Raw genomic sequence first — 20,896 nt, forward strand, 5'->3', positions numbered from 1 at the left:
AGTGGGGACCCAGGGGCCTGAGCCTGTTCCTGCCTCCCTCCGTCTCCAGGTCTGCTTTGGTGGTCACGGTGATGAAAGGCCCCGAGGAGAGGCCCTCGGACCCCTGGCGCTGCAATGCCGGAGGGGAGACCCCGAGGGGGCTGGTGCAAATGGTCTGGAAGCTCCCATCCCAGACCGCGCCACTGCGATCTGTGATTCTGGAAGGACAGGGGTCCCAAGGGCCTGGGGAAGGTCTGGCCTCCTTGGTGGGACCCGAAGCAAGGACGTGCCGGTCCGCGGCCTGCCTGGAGGTCCCGCCTGAACAAGCCCAGCAAAGGAAGGGCCTTCCCTGCCCGGACATGGCTGCCCCTGCCCCGACGGCGCTATTGGACGGAGCTGCTCTCCGGGAAGCTGGGAAGGAGCGCTCTCCTCCCACAGTGGTCCGAGGGCCCACAGGCTTCCTGCAGCCTCCGCAGGCAGACAGGAACTCTTCAACGCCAGCGTCCCCCAGCCCCCAGCTGAGAACTTCCAGCCGCCGGCCAGCAAGCTGAGAGAAGCCACGGGGCGTAGCAGGTGTGGGCAAAGAAAGGTCACAGGTCATTTAAGATGACTGAGGAGTTGGAATGAGATCACGTCCAGGGTCCTGGGGAAGGCTGCACCTGGGCCACCAGTGAAGGGGACCCCAGGCTAGCAGACTCAAGGGACTGAGGAAGGAGACAGATGTCCGTCGTGTCCGCTGGGGCCACCCCTCTGAGCTCCAGCTGCCAGTTCAGGTGGCGCCTTCCGACAGCTGCGACTGGGCTTCCGATCTGTTTCAGGGCGTGAGCTCGAGCGCCGCTGGGGCCTCGGACCCTGAGCCAGTCCTCAGGCACTGACCTAGGAAGCCCTCCCAGCCCAGCCTTGACCAGGGCCTGACCTGTCTGTCCTTCAGGCCAGAAATCCTTCTGGAAGTCTCCATGGAAGTCACATTATCCACCCTGTTCCAAGCGCCCCCGCCCGAGCCTGGCTCAGGATGGGGGTTCGGACGCCGTCTGCCTCTGGAATCACAGGGGGACGGCATGGTCTGTGGCCTCAGGGGGGGCAAGGCCCTGCCCCCCAGGACCTGCATTGCCGGTGAGAAGGCAAGGCAGATGACAATACAGGAAAACGACACGCGTTCTGGGCGTGGGGAGAACAGGAGCTGGGAGTCAGGTGTCTTGATTTCTTCTCCTGTAAAAGGAGGCAGTGGTGTTGGCCTCGTGGGCTGTTAGGAGGAGTAGAAACCTAAAGTCCTGTAAGGTCCCTGAGCCCCTCCCCAACGCCAGGACCCCTGCCCTCCCTCCTGTGTCCCAGCTGGGTTCTCTCACCCGCGGTGACCAGGTCCTGAGCCCTGCAGCAGGGGGGCCTCCGCCGCTCCCCGCAGAGGCAACCGAGGGCGGGCGCCTCTGGTCCTGGGCTCCGGCCCTCGGCCACCGGGCCAGCTGCACCGGAGCCGCCGGGCAGGCAGCGCGGCTCTGCCCCCCAGACCCTGCGGAGTGCCTTTCCCACGCGCTGGGCCCCCTCTCACCCTGGCCTCCCCGCTGAAGGTGCTGCCTGGGCCGGCGCCCATGGGTGCCTCCTCCACCTCTCTCTCGGTCAGCCGGGGCCATCCTGCCCTTTCAGAACCTGCTGGTCCATTTAGCCAGGTTTCTCTGTGGGTCTGAGGTGGGACTCCCCGCAGCTCGAGGACCCTTCCCTGGGGAAGGGGGTCAGACATCAGGATGCCGGAATGACCTTGTGTTTTGTCCCCGGAGTGCCCAGCGCCGGAGCCAGCGGGAGAGCCCTGCCCTCAGCAAGAACCGGAGCCTGCGCGGAGCGGGGTGAGCCGCAGAGCCCAGCACAGCCTGGAATTTGAAACGTGGCATCCTCACTGCATCCAAACTAACGTTCAAGAGGTGAGATCAAGAGTTTGACACCCACAGACTGTCCCTGAAAGAATAATTTGAAGATGAGCTCAGGAAAGAGAAAGAATTTTTAAAAAGAGAGAGAGAGAGCCCTAGCTGGTTTGGCTCAGTGGATGGAGCATCGGCCTGCGGACTGAAAGGTCACAGGTTCGATTCTGGTCAAAGGCATGTACCTTGGTTGCGGGCACATCCCCGGTAGAGGGTGTGCAGGAGGCGGCTGATGGATGTTTCTCTCTCATTGATGTTTCTAACTCTCTGTCCCTCTCCCTTCCTCTCTGTAAAAAATCAATAAAATATATTTGAGAGAGAGAGAGAGAGAGAGAGAGAGAGAGAGAGACACAGAGAGAGAGAGATGAGGTAAATAAAAAGTAGAGGGCAAAGAAATGAGTATCATGCCCTGGCCGGGTGGCTCAGTTGGTTGGAACGTCTTCCCATACACCAAAAGGTTTTGGGTTTGATCCCCATTGGGCACCTCCATGAGGCAATAGATCAATGTTTCTCTCACATTGATGTTTCTCTCTCTCTCTCTCTCTCTCTCTCTCTCTCTCTCTCTCTCTCTCTCTCTCTCTCAATAAAAACAATAACAAGCTGGAGAACACACCTCAGGTGATGTCAGTGTGGGAGTAGGCAATGGCCATGCTCTTGAGAGAGGATGACAGTATCAGCTTGTTCCGTGCTGGCCACACTTTCTGTAAATCCATGCAGTGGAACAGATTATGACTCTGTTAAGATAAATGACGCAGTCATATGACTACATGGATATGTAGTATATCTTTTTTTGAGCCTAGTAGTACATCTTGCATGGATAGATAGATAGGTAGCTAGATATCCAAGATATACTATTAGGTGTGAACAGAAACAAAATAAATAAAAGGAAAGTTGCAGAAGAAAGTTCATAGAATGCCTGCTGTTTTAAAATATATATTCATATGCAGTTTGGAAAATCACCTGGGTGATGCAACCAACACAGGATTCAGCCATTGCACTCCCAGCCAAATGAAAACATGCATTCACAGAAAGTGTGATAATCGTTCATTCTGGGGGGTGAGAGTTTAGGGGTTCGTTGTATGTCCTCCCTACATTGTCTGTTTTATATTTTCATGATAAAAATGAAAATTCTATACAACAAGTGGTTACATTGTGAAGATCATGAATAGCGAATGGAATCTTGAGATACAATTTCCAGGGACATAATCAGACAATGATGCAAAAATTGCTTCTTCTCAAGTAGCTCAGGTGGAAGTGCTTAGCTCCAGGAATGAAAATAAGAATAAAATACCAAGGCAGCAATTTGGATCAAATCGTTTCATAAAATGGGAGAGTGACAAAGTAGTATTCCTAAACTACCTATAATATATTACTTTATATAGTGTCATTTACAATATAAAAGTGTAGTAATTTTGCCCTGGCTGGTTTGGCCCAGTGGATAGAGCGTTGGCCTGTGGACTGAGGAGTCCTGGGTTCGGTTCCGGTCAAGGGCACATGCCCGGGTTGCGGGCTCAATCCCCAGTACGGATGTGCAGGAAGCAGCCGATAAATGATTCTCTCTCATCATTCATGTTTCTATCTCTCTCCCCCTCTCCCTTCCTCTCTGAAATCAATAAAAATATATTAAAAAATAAAAGTGTAGTGATTTTAACTGTGGACAGTGGATACAGCATTTGGACAGGTTCAAGCCTCAGACTAATGAGAGGGCACGGTCCTCTCATGGCAAAGTCACGTGCAAGTCCCAGCTTGGAGGGCAAAGCCCTCCCAGAGGCTATAGTTGTAAGCTTGAACCTATGGTCCAAACACGTGGCCACACGTACCTGAGTGATATGAGCTGCGGGAGGTGCATTTAAGTAAACCTTGATCAGGTGCATGTAATTGAGTCGATTAGAAACCCACGAGAATGTTGTAAACATCTTGACCACGTCCTTACTTTGCCTCGTGAATCTGGCTATAAAATCAAGACACGGCTTTCAGGCTGTGGCACTGTGTCTCCATCAGAGAGGGCAGCGTCCCACCTCGCCCCAGCTTTATTCTCTTGTCTGTCTTTTCTAATTCCTTCACCGCCTCCACTCAGGTTCACCCTTGGCCGTGCTGGTGTGGCACATTTAACAATTTACATATTTTCAATAGTAACAAAAATGTGGGAGATGATAGACCAAAAACTTGCATTTCTTTGGGTGGCCCAAATCTTCCAGCACCAGGTAAACACATCCTTAGGCTTAACTCTTTTTTTCAAGATTCCTTTAATATTATTAATCTTCGTTATCTTTTATATTACATTTTGGTGCCTATAAAGATACATGTGGCATATACTTAGGATTTAAAGTGTAATATTAAAAATAAGTGAATCAAACACAATTAAGACCCTAAACAATACCAATAATTTTCCATCTATCTGTGTTCCCTTTCCCTATCCAGCTCCCTTGGTCTCTCCCAGAATTTGCCATTGTCCTGAGTTGTGAGTCTATTACTGTAATCCTTTAAAATTTTAAATCCAATGTCCATAGACTCTCATCCAAGGTATTATTTAGTTGTGCTTTTTGAGTTTCATAACTCTTTTCAAGGCTCCTTGGGATTCTAGTCTACTGGGCTCAAGACGGGATGTCTCTGATTTAATTTTCTCCATGGTGAGGTGTGGGGAGAAGATTGTGGACCCACAATTCTTGAGACTGGGAGCCATAAAGTCACTGTAGCTAATTTCATAATTGGCATCAAATCTTTCCAACCTGTTTGGCAGGATGGCTTGTGAGTTGTCAGCACCCTGGACAGATCAGGGTCATCTCAAGCGTTCTGCAGCCTTTTTATTTTTTTAATATATTTTTATTGACTTCAGAGAGGAAGAGAGAGGGAGAGAGAGAAACATCAATGATGAGAAAAAAATCATTGATTGGCTGCCTCCTGTATGTCCCCCCTGCCCACCCACCCCTCACCCCCTCACTGGGGATTGAGCCTGCAACCTGGGCATGTGCCCTTGATGGGAATTGAACCCGGGACCGTTCAGTCTGCAGGCCGATGCTCTACCCACTGAGCCAAACTGGTTAGGGCAAGTGTTCTGCTGCTTTATAAAAATATAGAAAATATTTTTATTTTCTTTCAGTGCTCACTCTAGAAATAACAAACTTTTAAGTCTATTTTTAAAATGGATTTTAAAAAGAGGAAGGGAGAAACATTGATTTGTTGTTCCACTTATTCGTGCATTCATTTGTTGATTCTTGTATGTACCCTGACCAGAGATCGAACCCGAACCTTGGCATAGTTGTACCAATTTACAATCCCACCAGCAATGTGAGAAAGACCTACTGATTTATACCTTTCCAATACCTCATGGTATCAGCCTTTTTAATTTTAGCCTTCAGACAGAAATAGGTTTTGAGAATTAAGACGGGAATATAAGTTACTGGGTTAATGAAAATAATCATGAGTGAGCAACACATATAATTATGCACTGATATTCTTGGAAAGGTGGATGAAATGGGCAATTTTCTCAGAATATAAATGACAAAAATCCACTAGAGAAGAAAGAAAAGCAATGATATTTTGATGACTATTGAAGAAATAAAAAGTATTGCCAAGGATGGCAGGAGGCAGACATTGCAGCGAGTCTGTTGGGTTGGAGGGGTCTGGGAGTGAGTGGTGAAGGTTGGTAATGACTGGACCCCGGGGGCCACGTCTTTTGTAAAACTCAGAGCCACCGCGTGTGCAGCCAGGCCTGACACCCACTGCATTGGGTCTAATAATTTCATGTTTAGTCATTTAGCCTAAAAAATCAGATGTAGACACTGCTTCGAGGATTTTTTTTTATCGCTGTGTGACGGTATATTTAACAGGTTGTACATCTAAACCTCCTCTTCTCCAGTGGGATATTATGCATACTTTAAAAATCATGTTTGTCTGTTACTTTCCAGCAATGAACAATGCGTTATTTTGAACGGGGGTGAAGGATGTAAGCAAACAGGGTTGTGTTGTCCCTTTAAAAGAACTACAGGGGCCCTGGCTGGTGTGGCTCAGTGGATAGAGCATCAGCCTGGGGACTGAAGGGTCCCGGGTTCGATTCCAGCCAAGAGCACATGCCCGGGTTGTGGGCTCGGTCCCAGTGGGGGGCGTGCAGGAGGCAGCCGATCAATGATTCTCTCCATCATTGATGTTTCTCTCTCTCTCTCTCCCTCGCATTTTTCGGATGTTCATCTCGGGACACACCCTATACCCACTGAGATGGAGGGAGCGAGGGGTCGAGGCTGTGGGGAGAGGCCGTCCAGGGTTGGGGCGCCCTGGGGTGCCGTGTTGGAGGAGGGACCCGCATTCGTGTGCATGTGCGCGCGCGGGGACTCCAGCAGCGCCCCCGGCCCGCTCCCGGCCCCCGGGTCGCCGAGCCGGCCCTCCCGCATCCCAATGCGGTTTCCCCGCCCGCGGCTGACGCGGTCCCGCGCCGCTCGGGGCAGAGGCGATCCGGGACGCGGCGAGGCGAGTCTCTCCGGCCCCAGCGAGGCCCGCGCTCCCAGTCCCCGGTCCTCGGGCTCCGCCCCGCGGCCACCCGGCGGGCTGCACCCGAGCCGCGGAACCCGGCGGCGCGGCTCTGGCCCTGAGGCTCCTGCGAAGCCCGCAGTCCCGGTCCCGGGGCGCCCGGCCACCTCCCATCCCGGGCTACCCCGGCCGGTGCTGGAGCAGGACGTGACGCCCGGGGCAGGTACCCATTTCTGCGCCCTCTGCCTGTCTCTTTGCCAGCCTGGGTTCCCGCCCTTCCAGAATGTTCTGGCCCCTTTAGCCAGGTTTCTCGGTGTGTCTGCGGCGGATGGGGCAGCCACGTCCCACAGTCCGGGCTCCTTAACGGGGCAGGAGGCTCCACCAGCTGACTGTGTGGGCTGCTGTGCTCCGTCTCAGGGACTGATGGTGGGGAGGGCCAGGAAGACGAGGGGTGCTGCCCCCTCCTCCTGCACCGATGCCGGGGCCCCATGTTTTGTGAAGGTGCTTTGTATCCTTCTTTCCTTGGCTAAAGCATGGGGAACTTAGTGCCCCCTGTGTCTGCACCCACACCCGGGCTCTCTTCCCTCCGGGCGGCCCTGGGGCTGCACTTGGAGTCTGCGGAGCCCCCGCTGGCCCCCTCCCCACTCCCTCACGGTCCCTTTCAATGCCAGCTTCCCTGTCAGTCGTCACCCAGTAAAATCTGTTTTCACCACTTTAACTAATGTCCGACTGTGTGATCTTTGAAACCCTGCTCCCTGACTGGTTCAGCGTTCTTTCCCCTCTCCGTTTATTATAAATACACACCCCCACCCCCAAAGCCACTCTTCATTCAGAAAACTCAGGGAATTGGGGCTTATAAGATTTCCAGCCTTTTAATCTCTCTCTCTCTCTCTCTCTCTCTCTCTCTCGGTGGTGTTGTTGGGGTTGGAGGACCCACAGTAGGTGAGGTGAGAGCTGCCCCCCCGTTGCCTGCCTCCCTCTCCCTCTGCCACCATTGTTGCGCTCAGGGATTTCCTCGGCTCTTCAAGCTCTGACCTGTGCTCACCCAGGGAAGTGGGGGGCCCTGGATTTACCACAGGTGTGGTCCGTCTCCTCCCTTCCCAAGCCAACTCGAATGTGGGGCCAATAAGCCCACTGTCCTCCCCTTTGCCCCAGGCCTGCCCCATCCCCCAACCAAAGCCGGGAGTCCAGGTCTGCGCTAGGCCGCCCCAGGGCCCCTGGTGAGCAGTCCTCCTGTGTGTCGTTGGACTGGACGGAGATGGGCTCAAGAACAGGGCTGTGGGGACCCTAATCAGAGCACGCGGGATGATCAAGGCCAATTTGCCACACGCATGCCCACAGGCGAGGACACGGCAGTATTATTAGGTGAGAGGCCCCTTTGCCCGGTGCAGGTGAGGGCAATGACTACCTGATTATGTTAATGCGGCACGGACTGGCCGAGGCCTCTCCTGTTGGAGCATGTATATAAGTTGCCACTGACCAGTCGGTTTGGGGGCTGCCTTTGTGCGGCTGCCTTCTGCTTTGATGGCTCCTGTATTAGCAATGGCTACTCGGCCTCCAGTTAAGTCTCTCCTATATATGCCTACGACTTCCCAGTCTCCATCTAATACCCGGTGTCCAAGGAGCTGTGCTCCCAACAAGGGCCCGCCTGCCCGGCTGGCTCAGTGGTTGAGCGTCGACCTATGAGCCAGGAGGTCACAGTTCAATTCCCGGTCTGATTGTGGACTCGATCCCGAGTGGGGCGTGCAGGAGGCAGCTGGTCAATGATTCTCATCATCGATATTTCTCTCTCTCTCTCTCCCTTCCTCTCTGAAATCAATAAAAATATATTTTTAAAAAATAGGGCCCACTATTCCTGGCTCAGACCTGACTTGAGCACCCACCGCCCCCTCCATGTCCCAGCCAGTCTCCCAGCGGCTGGGAGGTGGCCACCACCCACCCACAGCTGCTTGGGGCCCCTCACACTCTGTCCGCAGGGCACAGCGTGGCCTGAGCACCCGACAGCAGTGACCCACCCTGACCAGGTGGGAGGGTTTCTGAGAAGTCCTCAGTCCTCCAGCAGGAAAGCCCCTCACAGCTGGGCCCCGGCAAGAGCAAAACCAGTCTGACCATTTCCCGCTGCTGAGCTGGCGCCCGGGCTGGGAGAAGATGCTGGTCTAGATGGCACCAGCCACAGAGGGCTTGGTTCCTGTGGGCAGAGGTGTTGCTGGCCTTCCATCGCTGTTTGAAACAGATCTGTGCGATTCTGTCTCTTTGAAACTCTAATTCTTAAAAGATGTGGAGGTTGAACCCAGGCTGGCGGGTCAGGCTCTGTGTTGCTCTGAATGGAAGCGGGGAGGGAAGGGAGGCCGTGCACCTTGGTTTCTAAAAAAATAAATAAATCCTGAACGTGTGCAGGCTCTGGCTCTGCTGGGATGGGTTGGGGTTATTTCTGGTACGTGGTGTCAGGGCAAGTGTGTTGGTTTTGACTTTAACACTGGAAACTGGAGATGTGGCCCTCTACCCCGCCCCAGGGCAGGGGGGAGGGGAAGAAGAGGACTAGGATGGGAAGGACCTGGTAACTCAGGAGTCCCCTCTGTTCTTGCCAAACCCCAGAGAAAGCACAACCCGCTCTTAGGACACCCATCAAACCAGAGCAGGGCCTGGGCCTACTGCTGCCGTGGGGTGGGGTCGGGGGCCGAGACGAGTGAATTCAGGAGTCTGGGCCACTGCACAGTCTCCTCTGAGATACAAGAGGCCAGATGCAGGGACGAAGTGTCTGAAGAGCGGTCAGGCACTTGACCAAGATCACGTAGTTTGAAATAGCGGCTGGGCTCAGCCTAGGTGGTGGGGGAGTGGGGGAAACCGCAGCTTGCCCTGTCTGCCAGTCCCTTCTCACCTCTTCCCTCCCACCTCTCCTTGAACACACGCGAATCTGGGGGGTGGAGGTGGAGGCACAGCCCGGACCCAGGACGCTTGGTGTGGGGGTCAGCACGCTGTGCCAGCGGGTGACAGGGACCAGTTTTCTGCCTGGTTGAGTTGTTTTGACTTTTCCTTTAGGCACTCAGAAGCAATGGATATGTTTAAAGCAGTACAAGGTATTCTTTTTCTCTTAAAATCTCACCCTGAGCCCTGGCTGGTTTGGCTCAGTGGATAGAGCATCGGCCCGGGGACTGAAGGGTCCGGGGTTCAATTCTAGTCAAGGGCACATGCCTGGGTTGCAGGCTCGACCCCCAGTAGGGGACGTGCAGGAGGCAGACGATAGATGATTCTCATCATTGATGTTTCTATCTCTCCCTCTCCCTTCCTCTCTGAAATCAATAAAAATATTTTTTAAAAAAACAACCTCACCCTGAAAGCCAGCATTGCAATGGAAGTGACCGGGGCTCCGAGGCTACTGCAATAGTAACCTCCAGGCAAGGTCAGGTACCGCCCAGAGCAGTGGTCGGCAAACCCCATGCGGCTCTTTGGCCCCTTGAGTGTGGCTCTTCCACAAAATACCACGGCCTGGGCGAGTCTATTTTGAAGAAGTGGCGTTAGAAGAAGTTTAAGTTTAAAAAATTTGGCTCTCAGAAGAAATCTCAATCGTTGTCCTGTTGATATTTGGCTGTCGACTAATGAGTGTGCCGACCACGGGCCTAGAGGGACAGAAGTAGTCGGCGCAGGCTGTGAGGATTGAGGAAGAGAGGGCGTCCACCTTTTAGCCCAGGTGCGGGGTAGCTGTGGGCCTGTGCTGAGCCGGAGCGCGCGTGTTTAAGTGAACGGTCACAGGCCGGAGGCTGGGACAGTCTTTATTGGCGCTTGGAATGTCAGCAGTTCACCTTAGTGAGAGGCGGACTGTGTGGACATGAGCAGCGACGGTGGCGGACGCCCAGGTCCGGGCTGCATTGGGGATCCTGCTCGCCTGCAAGCAGTGCGCACACACACACACACACACACACACACACACACACACACGTACTCTTCTGCACACGCACACGCTCACACACTCACTCACACGGGGGGGGGGGGGGGCTCGGAGCCGGGAGCCCTGCCTGCACAGTCTGCTCCCGCCCCTTGGAGAGGCCCCGTCGGGCTGGGGGGTGGGGAGGACTCCTGAAGGAAACCGCTGGGCTGAAGGAGCGGGGAGCTGCGGTGTTTTGCGGTCTGGGAGAAGGGGATCCAGGAGGATGAGAGAGATTGCGAGGGACCAAGCAAGGGCAGCCCCGGGGCCAGGGCACCGGGAGATGCTGGCGAGGGGCTTGGGAGGGACGGGGTGGAAGAAAACGTCCGTCTCCTCTCCTTCACTCACCCCAACCACACAGCTGGGGCCAGAGCCCTGGACATAGAAAGCCTGGGGAGCATCCAGGGGTCCCCTGTGTCCTAGGAAGGCACTGAAACAGGGGAAAGATCCTGGAGAGCCTAGAGTCTCCCCCAAGCCCCCCAACAGGGAAGAAAGGGGATGACAGAGCAAGAAGGGTCTTACATGCCGGTTATGGGGGCAACGAGACTGGGGAAGCACGAACCCTGTTCTCACCCAAACATGGGACGGGCGACGGGCTGAGATGCAGCCCTCTGGCCGGCAGAGGGGAGCGGGCCAGAGCCAGGCGGCCCCTGTGGACTCCAGGGCAGTGGGGGGCGGAGGAGGGGTAGAGCCTGGCCTCGCCCATGTGTCCGTGGTGGGGATGGAGGCAGGAGGGAGGAGGAGGAGGAAGCCTCCCGCCCCCGGGGCCGGGGCTACCAGAGCACGGCCCCGTCGAGGTTCCCGTAGCCCGGCTCGGCCCGCAGCCGCCAGTACGTGTTGTTCGTCACCCACCACTCCTTCCCGCTGCCGTCTGTCTGCCGCCTGGGGAAGAGAGCCAGGAAGGAGACTGTGAACATCCAGAAGGAAGGCCGGTTGGAGATGCTGCCTCCCAATGCGGCCCCTCTCAAAGCAGGAGGGGGCCAGAGGGGGGGACAGGGGAGCCTCAACCGAGGGCCCAGGACCTGAAGAAGCGAGCCTGGTGGACGATATTGTTCTCCTCCATCACCCTGCGCCTGTCCCGCTGAAGCTGCTCGATCCTTCTCTTCTGGGCCTCGGCAGCCTGGATGTTCCCCTCCTCCAGGTACCTGAGCATCCAGACCGCCATCAGGGGAACGGTCCCCTCCGGGGCCCCCCAACCCGAGGCCCTGGGGCAACGGAGGGAGGGAAGGACGCAGCCCCAGCTCCACGTGGGGGAGGGAGGAGCTGCCCGCACTGACCTCTGGTCTGGCCGGAGCCGAGTGTCTGTGGAAGGCAGTGACCGTTTCAGCTCTGCCGTCAGCTCATTCAGCTCCAGGGCAAACTGGGTGAAGCCGAAGTTTCGCTCATGGTCTGGGGGCATGGAGTCTGGGGGGAAGGCAGGGGCTGGGGCAGGTGGACTTCCATAGCTGCCCTCGCCCTGCCTGGTCCTCCCCCATCGCCCCACTTACTGGGTTTCCAGATGCACTGACCACCAGGCAGGGGTCCCCGGTACAGCCCCTCGTTCCACTTCCCGAAGAGCCGGTGGAGGACCCGGCCGCTCCGGCTGAACACGGCGCCCTGCACCTCGTGGATGTTGGAGCTCCAGTACTTGGCCTGGGGTGGGGTGGGGGCAGGTGGCTTAGGGAGGTGTTCCCTCCGCCTCCCCAGCGTGAGCCGCGGGGGCGGCGGGCGGCCCGGCAGGGGCAGGGGCGTGTGCCCACCTTGCAGAAGGTGATCTTGCAGTGACAGGAGCTGTCCTTCGTGTTGCGGATGAGGACCTCCCCATAGTGCTCGATCCAGCGCTGGCCACTCAGGATGTTGTGAATGCAGGACGTCACCTTGTTCCACTCAAAGTGGTCCCCAAACCTGGGAGAGACGGAGCACGGCAGGGCAGCGGGCCGGCCCTGAGCCAGAGCCCCCGGCTCTTTGGGGGCAGGTCACCTGGGTCTGTGCAAGACACCCTGGGGCCCTGGCTCTGACCTGCCGTGAAGGGTGACTTACTTACAAAGCAGAGCGGCCTTCCCAGAAAATACTCAACTAACACGTCTCCACTCATTAAACTCCCGAGTGCCTACGTCAGGCGTGTCAAACTCGTGGCCCTCAGGCTGCAAAATGAGGCATGCGGCCCGCCAGCCGCGAGTTTGACATGCTTGGTCATAGAGATTAAAAAACACGGGCTGGCCAAAACCGGTTTGGCTCGGTGGATAAAGCATCAGCCTGCGGACTGAAGGGTCCTGGGTTCGATTCCGGTCAAGGGCATGTACCTTGGTTGCAGGCACATCCCCAGTAGGGGGTGTGCAGGAGGCAGCTGATGGATGTTTCTCTCTCATTGATGTTTCTAACTCTCTATCCCTCTCCCTTCCTCTCTGTAAAAAAATCAATAAAATATATTAAAAAAAAAAAAAAAAAAACACGGGCTGTGCGCTTGGATGCCAGGACGGTGGTGGCCCTGTTCCACTACCCTGTTTACCCCCCACTTCTATCGGTGTTACTCATTACTCTTACTTTATTTAAAAAAAAAAAAATATATATATATATATATATATATATATATATATATATATATATATATTTCATTTCAGAGAGGAAGGGAGAGGGAGAGAGAGAGAGAGAAACAGACCGAGCCTGCAACCCGGGCGTGTGCCCTGACCGGGAATCGAACCGCGACTTCCTGCCGGGCTACTCTTATTTGATAGAAGAGGGAGCTCGAGGCTCAGAGGCGTCAAGTCCTTTTTGCCACTTGATTGACTGTTAAGTGGCAGAAGCAGGACTCTCAGCCAGGACTGCTGACCCCGAAGCCCAGGCTCTCCCTCCCGCTCCCCGACACCGGCCTCTGGCTGCAGTCCCCACCTGTAAAATGAGCTGGATGTGGTTTGTGACCAGTTCTGAGATCATTTAGGTGTGTGTGTGTGTGTGCACGTGTATGTGTGTGTTCTGGCTTGAAGTCTCCAATGCATTTCTTACTGTGAGTCATGGTCAAAAAAAGTGTGAAAGCCACTGCATCCGATGACGGCGATGAGCCCTCCCAGCTCTCCCAAGCTAAGCCGCCTCCCCTTTCTCTATGGGAAGCTGCTGCAAATACAGGGGCAAAACGTAGTCACCGGCCCACCCCAGGCAGCTTCAGGCCAGACCTTTCCATCCTGTCCCTGCCGCCTCCCCATCCCAGCCGGGAGGAGGAGGGCCTGTGGGCCGGGCCTGGCTGCCGAGCACCGAGGACACTCACCTGGGCAGGCTGACGTTCACGGTGCCCACAGGCACAATCTCCAGGGATTTCCCCCAGAACTTGTTCTTCCATTTCATGTCTGCAGTGGGGTTGGGGAGGGAGAGGGACAGCAATGATAAGACCAGAGAGTGTCCCAGCCCCTCCCCCATCTGCCCTGCACCCCCCCCCCAGGTCCACCCACCCATGGCCCCTCCGCACCTTGCCAGAAAATGAAGTTCTCAGACTCCGCATGGCAGGCCGAGATGGGGGGGTGGTGGGAGACCTTGGGGAACAAAAGTTCTCTTGAGGCTGCCCTTGAGTCCCCCGAAAGTCCCTTACCCCCCACCCCCCACCCCCCTGGGACCCAGAAGATCAGTTAGTTCCAGTCTCTTTCCCTTGGCCACCACCCAAAGCCCATCATTTTCTCTTTGTCCACAAGGCCCCTGCGTTCTCCCTTCCCACTCGCTCCCTGCTGGAGTCCTCTCACCACCCGGTCTATGGTGCCCTCCAGAACCCCTGCTGAGGCCTAGAAAGTTCTCTCGCAGGGACAGGTGGGGACTCCACTGCGCCCTGCTGACAGCCAACCCTCCCAGGAGGACCCCTTCCCTCCCCTTCTCCCCAAAGCTGATACCCTCCGCACTACGTGGAAAACCCTGACCTTGTGCCCACCCCTGGAACCTTGGACTCCGGCATCTCCCAGCCGGCTGTCTTGCCTCTCTGCCCATCCCCTGTCACCTGGAGCCCCTGCCAAGACTCCCGGCCGCTCTGCTTTGTCGTGGCCTGTCAGCCAGGGCTTCCCCTCCTTCCCATGCAGCTGCGGCTCCTCACCTCCCAGCCCTCTCACCTGACCCCTTTGGCCACTCGCCACAACCCCCAGCACCTGCAGACCCCTCTGTGCTGCCCCAACTCCCTGCTCTCTAGACACCCCCCCCCCCCCCCCCGTGTGTCACACAGACAGCACATGCTGAGCAACTTCAAACCCGACAGCGCGTCTCCACCTGGGACCTCAGCATCACCCACAATCCTCTGAGGGCCTCCACCCAAGCCTACCCTTCAAACCACATTCACCCCCATAATCAGAGGGAGAACACAGCAGGCGACTCCTTCCACCAATTTACGGGCTCCCACCCCGATCCTCTGCCAGGCCAGGGCCCCTCTCGTCCTCACGCTGCCTCCCGCCCCTTCCTGCAGGCCCCCCCCCCCCCCCCCCCGCTCCTCCCATCGGCCCTCTCTCTGCACTGCAGTCTTTCCCTCTAGATCGCTCTTTCTCTCCGAACAGAACTATATCCTATTCCTGCCGCCAGAAGCAAGAGTAACCCTTGCCTTTCTAGTCAGGCGCATCTTTGCTCGCGCATGCGGAGGGCCAGCCCCGGCCGCAGCCGCCCCAGAGGGCGAGGAGGGGCCACTCTCCGCTGTTCGCACGGCCGGGCTGCGGGAACTCGGCACCACGTTTTCAAAAACGTTTAAAATCGAAGCCAACACACAAAATTGCCTCAGCCCTTTATCTCCCCCTCTGGCCGCCACCGTCTTTCCTTCCTCTTTCCCCTCATGGTAACATTTTTTTGAAATAGCCTGCACTTCTCTCTCTTACTTCCACTTTACAGGCACTGGAACCCAGCCTCACCCCAACCTGTGTCTGAGCTCTCCCTCATCAGGAAGCTAAGGACACCCCCTAAGTCCCGTGGCCCCACCCTCCCCCTCCCCCTGCACCTCAGGGCTCCTCCCCCCTCCCCCAGACCCTTTCTGTCAGCAGTCGGGGACTTCGGGGACTTCGCCTGCCATTTGAGGGGTGACTTCCTGATCCGTCAGCCCCCGTCCAGTGCTTTCCGGGGAGCTCCAAGCCCAGATGCCCCAGGGCCCACTGGACGTCTCCCCTTGGAAGTCAAGCCCCCGTGGACAGGAGTCTCCCTAATTCAGTTGCCTTCCTCCCGTACGCTCCATCTTTTTTTAAAAAATATATATATTTTATTGATTTTTCACAGAGAGGAAGGGAGAGGGATAGAGAGCTAGAAACATCGATGAGAGAGAGACAACGACCAGCTGCCTCCTGCACACCCCCCACCGGGGGATGTGCCCGCAACCAATGTACATGCCCTTGACCGGAATCGAACCTGGGACCTTCCAGTCCGCAGACCGACGCTCTATCCACTGAGCCAAACCGGTTTCGGCCGTACGCTCCATCTTGCTAACTGGCAACGCCACACACACACACACCCCAAATCCCCGTCCGAATTCCAGACCAGACCCCCTCAGACTTCTCCCTCTCATCAGCCGCCTTCCCTGCTCCCCATATGTAAGAACATCCTGTTCACCGCTGAGTCCTGTCAAGGGCAAGACATAAATAGCTCTTAACCCCCCACCCCCGTCCACCCAATCCAGCTGCCACGGCCTAAGTGCAGGTCCTCATCAGCTCAGAGAAAGGACCGAAATGCCCTCCTAATGGCTTCCCTGACCGTACACCTCTGCCTGAATGCTCTCTACAAAGCGCAATTCTGAGCACGTCACTCCACCAGTCACACCCCGTAGCCTTCAGGACTTAAAAACAGCCAGCCCCTCCTCACCTTCACCACCTACAGGGCTCCGTGGGTCTAGCCCTGCCTTGTCCCCCAGCCTTGTCCCTAACGCCTCCCAAACGCTTCCATCCCTTCCTTTACTGTCTGGAACACCCCGTCCTACCCACTCCGTGTACTCCTGGACAACTCCAATCCATCCTGCAAGACGTAGCTCAAGATCACCCCCTAGAGTCGGGGTGGGGAACCTTTTTTCTGCCAAGAGCCATTAGGATATTTCTAACATCATTCACTTAATATAATTCACTTCATATAAATTATGTTGCTATGAAAAAAGCTCTCAGATTTATTGAATTTCAAGTCCCACCTGTGGTTGCCTTGGCAGGGCCAGACCAAATGATTTTGGGGGCCTAATACCACCCGCGGGCCGGACGTTCCCCACCCCTGCCCCAGAGCCTGCCTTCCCAGGCAGGGGTGCCGCATAACCTCCTGCGAGCTCCCATGATCCCAGCTCTAGCATGGGGCACAGTAGCCCCTTGTTTCAGTCCGTCTCCCACCCTAAGCGGGGAGCTCCTTCGAGCAGAGCCCTCTGTCCCTGCATCATGTGGCCCGGTGCCTGGAACAAGCCAACTGCCCGGTGCTCTCCCAGGCCCTGGCCTCTCTGAAGCGCAGGTGCTTCCCTGCCCCGACCACCCGTGAGGACAGCCCCCTTCTCCCGGGGCTCACACCTGCTCACTGATGAAGCGGAAGCCTCGGTCAGGCCGCTCACACTCGTAGGTCTCCCCCAGGACGGGGTTGAAGGGCTTGCAGCCTGCTCGGTGGTACGTGGAGGAGTAGGCAGAGACGGCAAAGGCTGCGATGTACACCTGCAGGGGGAAGGGCGGCGAGGACGCCACTGGGGTGGTGGGATGGGAGCAAGGGCTGGGGTCCTGGGGTGGGACTTCGGCAGCAAGGGGACAGCGCAGCCAGGATTTTCTGGGAGGCAGGGGCCCGCGGGGTGTGGGGAGAGGCAGCCTGACGGGGCCGGGGCGGGTTGGGGCCAGTACCATGCGCTCGCAGGGGTCGGCGATGCGGCTGGCCTGGTCCAGGAGGCTGCTGTACTCGAGCTCCTCGCAGAGCCGCTGCAGAGTGTTGAGTGGCTCGTTGAGCTGCACGGGCATCGACACCTTGGACAGGTCCTTGCCGATGTTGTTGCGCAGGATGTTCCACAGGCTGACGTCAACCCCGGGCCCGCTGGCCGCCGGCAGGCAGCGGCGACGGGGTGGCGCCAGAGCTCTCCCTGGAACACACCCCCCTGGGGCCCAGCCCAGCCAGGTCACTCTCTGGCACCCCCAGACACAGCAGGCCCACAGCCCGCCCACAGCCCAGCCCACAGCCCACTGCCTCCCACCCCACGTCCCAGCCTGGACTCACTAGGGGGCAGGGCGGCTGGGAATCTAATTCTTTTTTTTTTTTTTTAATGTATTTTTATTGTATTCAGAGAGGAAGGGGGAAGGAGATAGAAACATCAATGATGAGAATCATCGATCAGCTGCCTCCCGCACGCGCCCCCCACCGGGGATCAAGCCCACAATCCAGGCATGTGCCCCCGACCGGAACCGAACCCGGGACCCCTCGGTCCGCAGGTCGATGCGGGATCTAATTCTTCAGTTCACAGGCCGACGCTCTATCCACTGAGCCAAATCAGCTAGGGCCTGGATCTAATTCTTGACATGCTCTGGGGGGACCCTGTACCCCAGAAACCCTTTCCGAGTCCCCACCCTTGCCTTCTGTTCCTTTCATAAACGTGGAGACTGATATCAGGATGTAGGTTATTCAGCCCATTTCACAGGTGAGGACACAGGCTCCAGCAACTAAGATGCCAAGTCCAAAGCCACACTGCTGAGCAGTGGCCACGTGGGGGCGTCTCCGTCTCTACAGGCCCTCCCTGACCCTTTTCAGAAAACTAGGATGGAGACGCGCCCCAGACCGGAGCCTGTCCCACCTCTGGAGCCACTCCTGGGACATTCCAGAGCTTACGGCTTAGCCTTCCTCACCTCCTGGGTCACCTCTGGAATCAGCACCCGAAGCTACCAGTCACCACAAGGGACTGCCTCCCCAAGGGGCCTGGGCTGTGGCCACCACCATTTCTCCGCCACCCCCGCCCCTCCCTGCCCAAACACCTGGCGGGCACCTTTCTGATAGCGCTCGGCTCCCCTGAGGTCCAGCACCTCCTCGGACAGGCTGGTGGTGATTTCACTGATGCTCGACTCCTCCTCCTCTGAGCCCTGGGCCGGGACAGATGACAGGCCGGGCAGACTGGGCCTCCCCCGGGCGGCTGGGCAGTGCCCAGGGCCTGGCAAGACTCTGCCCAGCTAGCCCTTTGGTGGGAAGGGGAAGAGAATATATTTGGGGAGGTCTGAGCCCTACGACACTGACCCGGGAGGCCTGGCATACCTGAGGGAGGGCCTGGCCGTATGAGTGGGGCGGGAGGTTGGGGGTTGGGGGGTGGGGGAGAGAAACTCAGGGACTTTGAATCCGTGAGGAAAACAAAGGGAATGGAGACTGGGATCACTAAGATTCGAGGGTGTAGGGTGGGGGGCCAGGGAGCACCGGGTCTGAAATGGGGTCACAAGGAGATGGCTGGGGTGGAGCTGAGGCAGCAATCTCAGGGGAGCCCCACGGGGATACAGTGCGTCCGACTGGACGACGGTCCCCAGCAGAGATCCGTGATCAGGGCCCTCGAACCCAGCAGGGCTGTCCGTGTTCCCAGAACAGCAGCTGAGGCGGTTAGAAGGGACTGGGGCTCCGTAGGGTCTCGTCTCTCTGGATCCCACCCCTCTATCCGCAGGGCCCCCCGCTCTGACTGCCAGCGTCCCACCTCCCTCACCTCGTTCTCAGAAGAGCTGGCGGAGAGAAGCACCTCGCAGGCATCGAAGAACTCCGTGTGGGAATCCGCGAGGGACAGGACGCTGCTCTGAGACAGCTGGGGGGTCAGCTCCCGCCCCTTCATGTACAGAGTTTCCTGCTGTGGGAGCGGGACGGAGGTCAGCCGGGCCGGGAGAGGCAGGCAGGGCTCCCCTTCGGAGGGAGTGAACCCCAGCCTGGGGGTAAGGAGACACGGGTCCCACCATAACTGTTCACGCTTCCTGGGCACCGGCTCTGAGCCCGGCTCCAGGCCCTGTGTGTGTATGAAGTCCATCTGCCCTGACGCTCACCCTGTGAGGCTGAGTGTCCTTACCACCCCCACTTTGCAGACTACGACACTGAGGCTCTGCGTCACCAAGTTGGCCTGCGGTGGGGCCAAGTTCAAACCCATGGAGGCCCCGGAGTCTCTGCTCGGGCTCCTAACTCCCAGCTCAGCGGGCCCGCAACGGGGAGAGCGGGGCCCCCCAATGGGACTCTGTGAGCCTCAGTTTCCTCATCTATGACTTGAGGGAAGGAGTCGCTGCCTCACGGGCCTCTGAATTCAATGAAAGCGTCTGCACACTGTTAAGCAATGACCAAGAGGTGGCTGCTGCCAGTGTTGGACGTGAAAGGGTTGGAGCTAGGATTTCTGGGCCGTTGCAGGTCTGAACTCCAGCCGTGCCTTCTTCCCGCTAGAGCGTGGGGCCCAGGAGGACAGAGGCCACCCGGCTCCTACCTCCTCGGGGTTGAGGGAGCTAAAGGAGTCCGCCGTGGTGTCCGAGGACATGGACAGGGAATGGAGGCGCCGTGGGCCAGCGGAGGCCTCGGAGACCTGCAGGGACAGGGTGAGGAGACAGGGTCCCAGGAGGATAAGCCTGCCCGGCCCTGCCAGGCAGACACGGCCTCTGCCACGCGCCCGCCGGGCCCAGATCTGGGACCACCCCCAGGCCTGCAGACCTCAGTCTCGAGCCCCCTCCTCCCATCGGCCACCCTGTCCCCAAGCCTCACCCCGAGTCTGGACAGCTCGGAACCCTGGTGCAGATGTCTCAGTTGGTCCCGTTCAGCGGTGAGGGCGGCCAGGACGCTGCTGAGGGAGCTGTGCACTGCGAGGGCAGGGGCAGGCCGTCAGAGCCTCCTCCTCGCCCCCTGCGCCCGCCACCCTCCAGCGCACACTCACCCTTCTGGGCCAGGGCCCAGAAACTGCGCTGCAGGTGGGCATAGTCTGGGGGTGGCAGCCCCCGGGGCCCTGAGTGGTCCCGGGACTCCAGGTACCGAGATAGGTTGGGAACAGAGCCGTGGAGACGACCCACCTGTGGGGGGAGGAGAGGGGTTGAAGGGGACGGCGTTCTTCAGAGCCTCCCACCCGGGGACCGGGGTCTACACCCCACCTCACCCGTCCGATGGTGTCGTCCTTGGCAAAGCTCTGTGTGCACCACATGCGGCTGGTCCGTTTCCCCTTCTTGGGTCTCTCCGTCGTCACCGAGGCCTAGCAAGTCCCAGTGAGGGAGGTTTCACTCTCAGGGTGGGGAGAGGGGCAGCAGCCATCGGAGCCGGGGGAGAGGCAGGTGGCCATGGAAGAGGGCACAGGGACAAGCGACATCCCAGAGAAAGGAGCCCGACGCCCCGGCAGACGGGGGGAAGGGTCGCTCCAAAGGGACAGAGCGACAGCCCCGAGGCAGTCTGGTCAGAGGACGAGAGGAACTGGGCAGATGCGTGCCTCTCTGAAAACAGCAGTGACGTAAGGGCACCGGGGACCTGTCCCAGGAAGTGATGCCATGGAAGCGGCAAGCCGGCGAGAGCCCCCTGGCGGGAGCCTGCACCCTCCCCTGGGCCTCACCTGGTGCGTGGGGATCACAGGGGCTGAGGGGATGCGGTGCAGGGACTCCAGGCTCTGGAGGAGTCTGTGCAGTTCCTGGAGCTTCCCCTGACACTCGGAGAGCTCTGCGGGAAGCACGAATGAGGAAGTCCTCCCAACACTGGACGGGTACCCCCAAAGTCTGTCCCC

General features: G+C 57.7%; 2 protein-coding genes across 2 annotated transcripts in view; both read right to left on the minus strand.

Annotated features, from left to right (window-relative positions):
- Positions 1 to 10,052: 10,052 nt before the first annotated feature.
- The window catches only part of LOC307115022 (oxysterol-binding protein-related protein 7-like), a 22,375-nt gene continuing 11,531 nt past the window's right edge, over positions 10,053 to 20,896 (minus strand). Inside the window, 5 exon segments of the mRNA XM_079797972.1 lie at positions 10,053 to 11,157; positions 11,298 to 11,420; positions 11,553 to 11,679; positions 11,763 to 11,907; positions 12,015 to 12,159. Of these exon segments, the coding sequence (XP_079654098.1) occupies positions 11,049 to 11,157; positions 11,298 to 11,420; positions 11,553 to 11,679; positions 11,763 to 11,907; positions 12,015 to 12,159 (649 nt within the window). The 3' untranslated portion in view covers positions 10,053 to 11,048.
- Positions 18,232 to 20,890, minus strand: LOC307115021 (oxysterol-binding protein-related protein 7-like). The gene is made up of 7 exons (XM_079797971.1): positions 20,729 to 20,890; positions 20,285 to 20,377; positions 20,069 to 20,201; positions 19,900 to 19,994; positions 19,628 to 19,723; positions 18,875 to 19,012; positions 18,232 to 18,365 (listed from the first exon to the last, which is right to left on the minus strand). The coding sequence occupies exons 2-7, from the start codon at positions 20,327 to 20,329 to the stop codon at positions 18,360 to 18,362; spliced, it is 513 nt and encodes a 170-aa protein (XP_079654097.1). The 5' UTR covers positions 20,330 to 20,377; positions 20,729 to 20,890; the 3' UTR covers positions 18,232 to 18,359.

Source organism: Cnephaeus nilssonii, assembly GCF_951640355.1.
Source record: "Cnephaeus nilssonii genome assembly, chromosome: 19".
In the NCBI taxonomy this organism is placed as follows: domain Eukaryota; kingdom Metazoa; phylum Chordata; class Mammalia; order Chiroptera; family Vespertilionidae; genus Cnephaeus; species Cnephaeus nilssonii.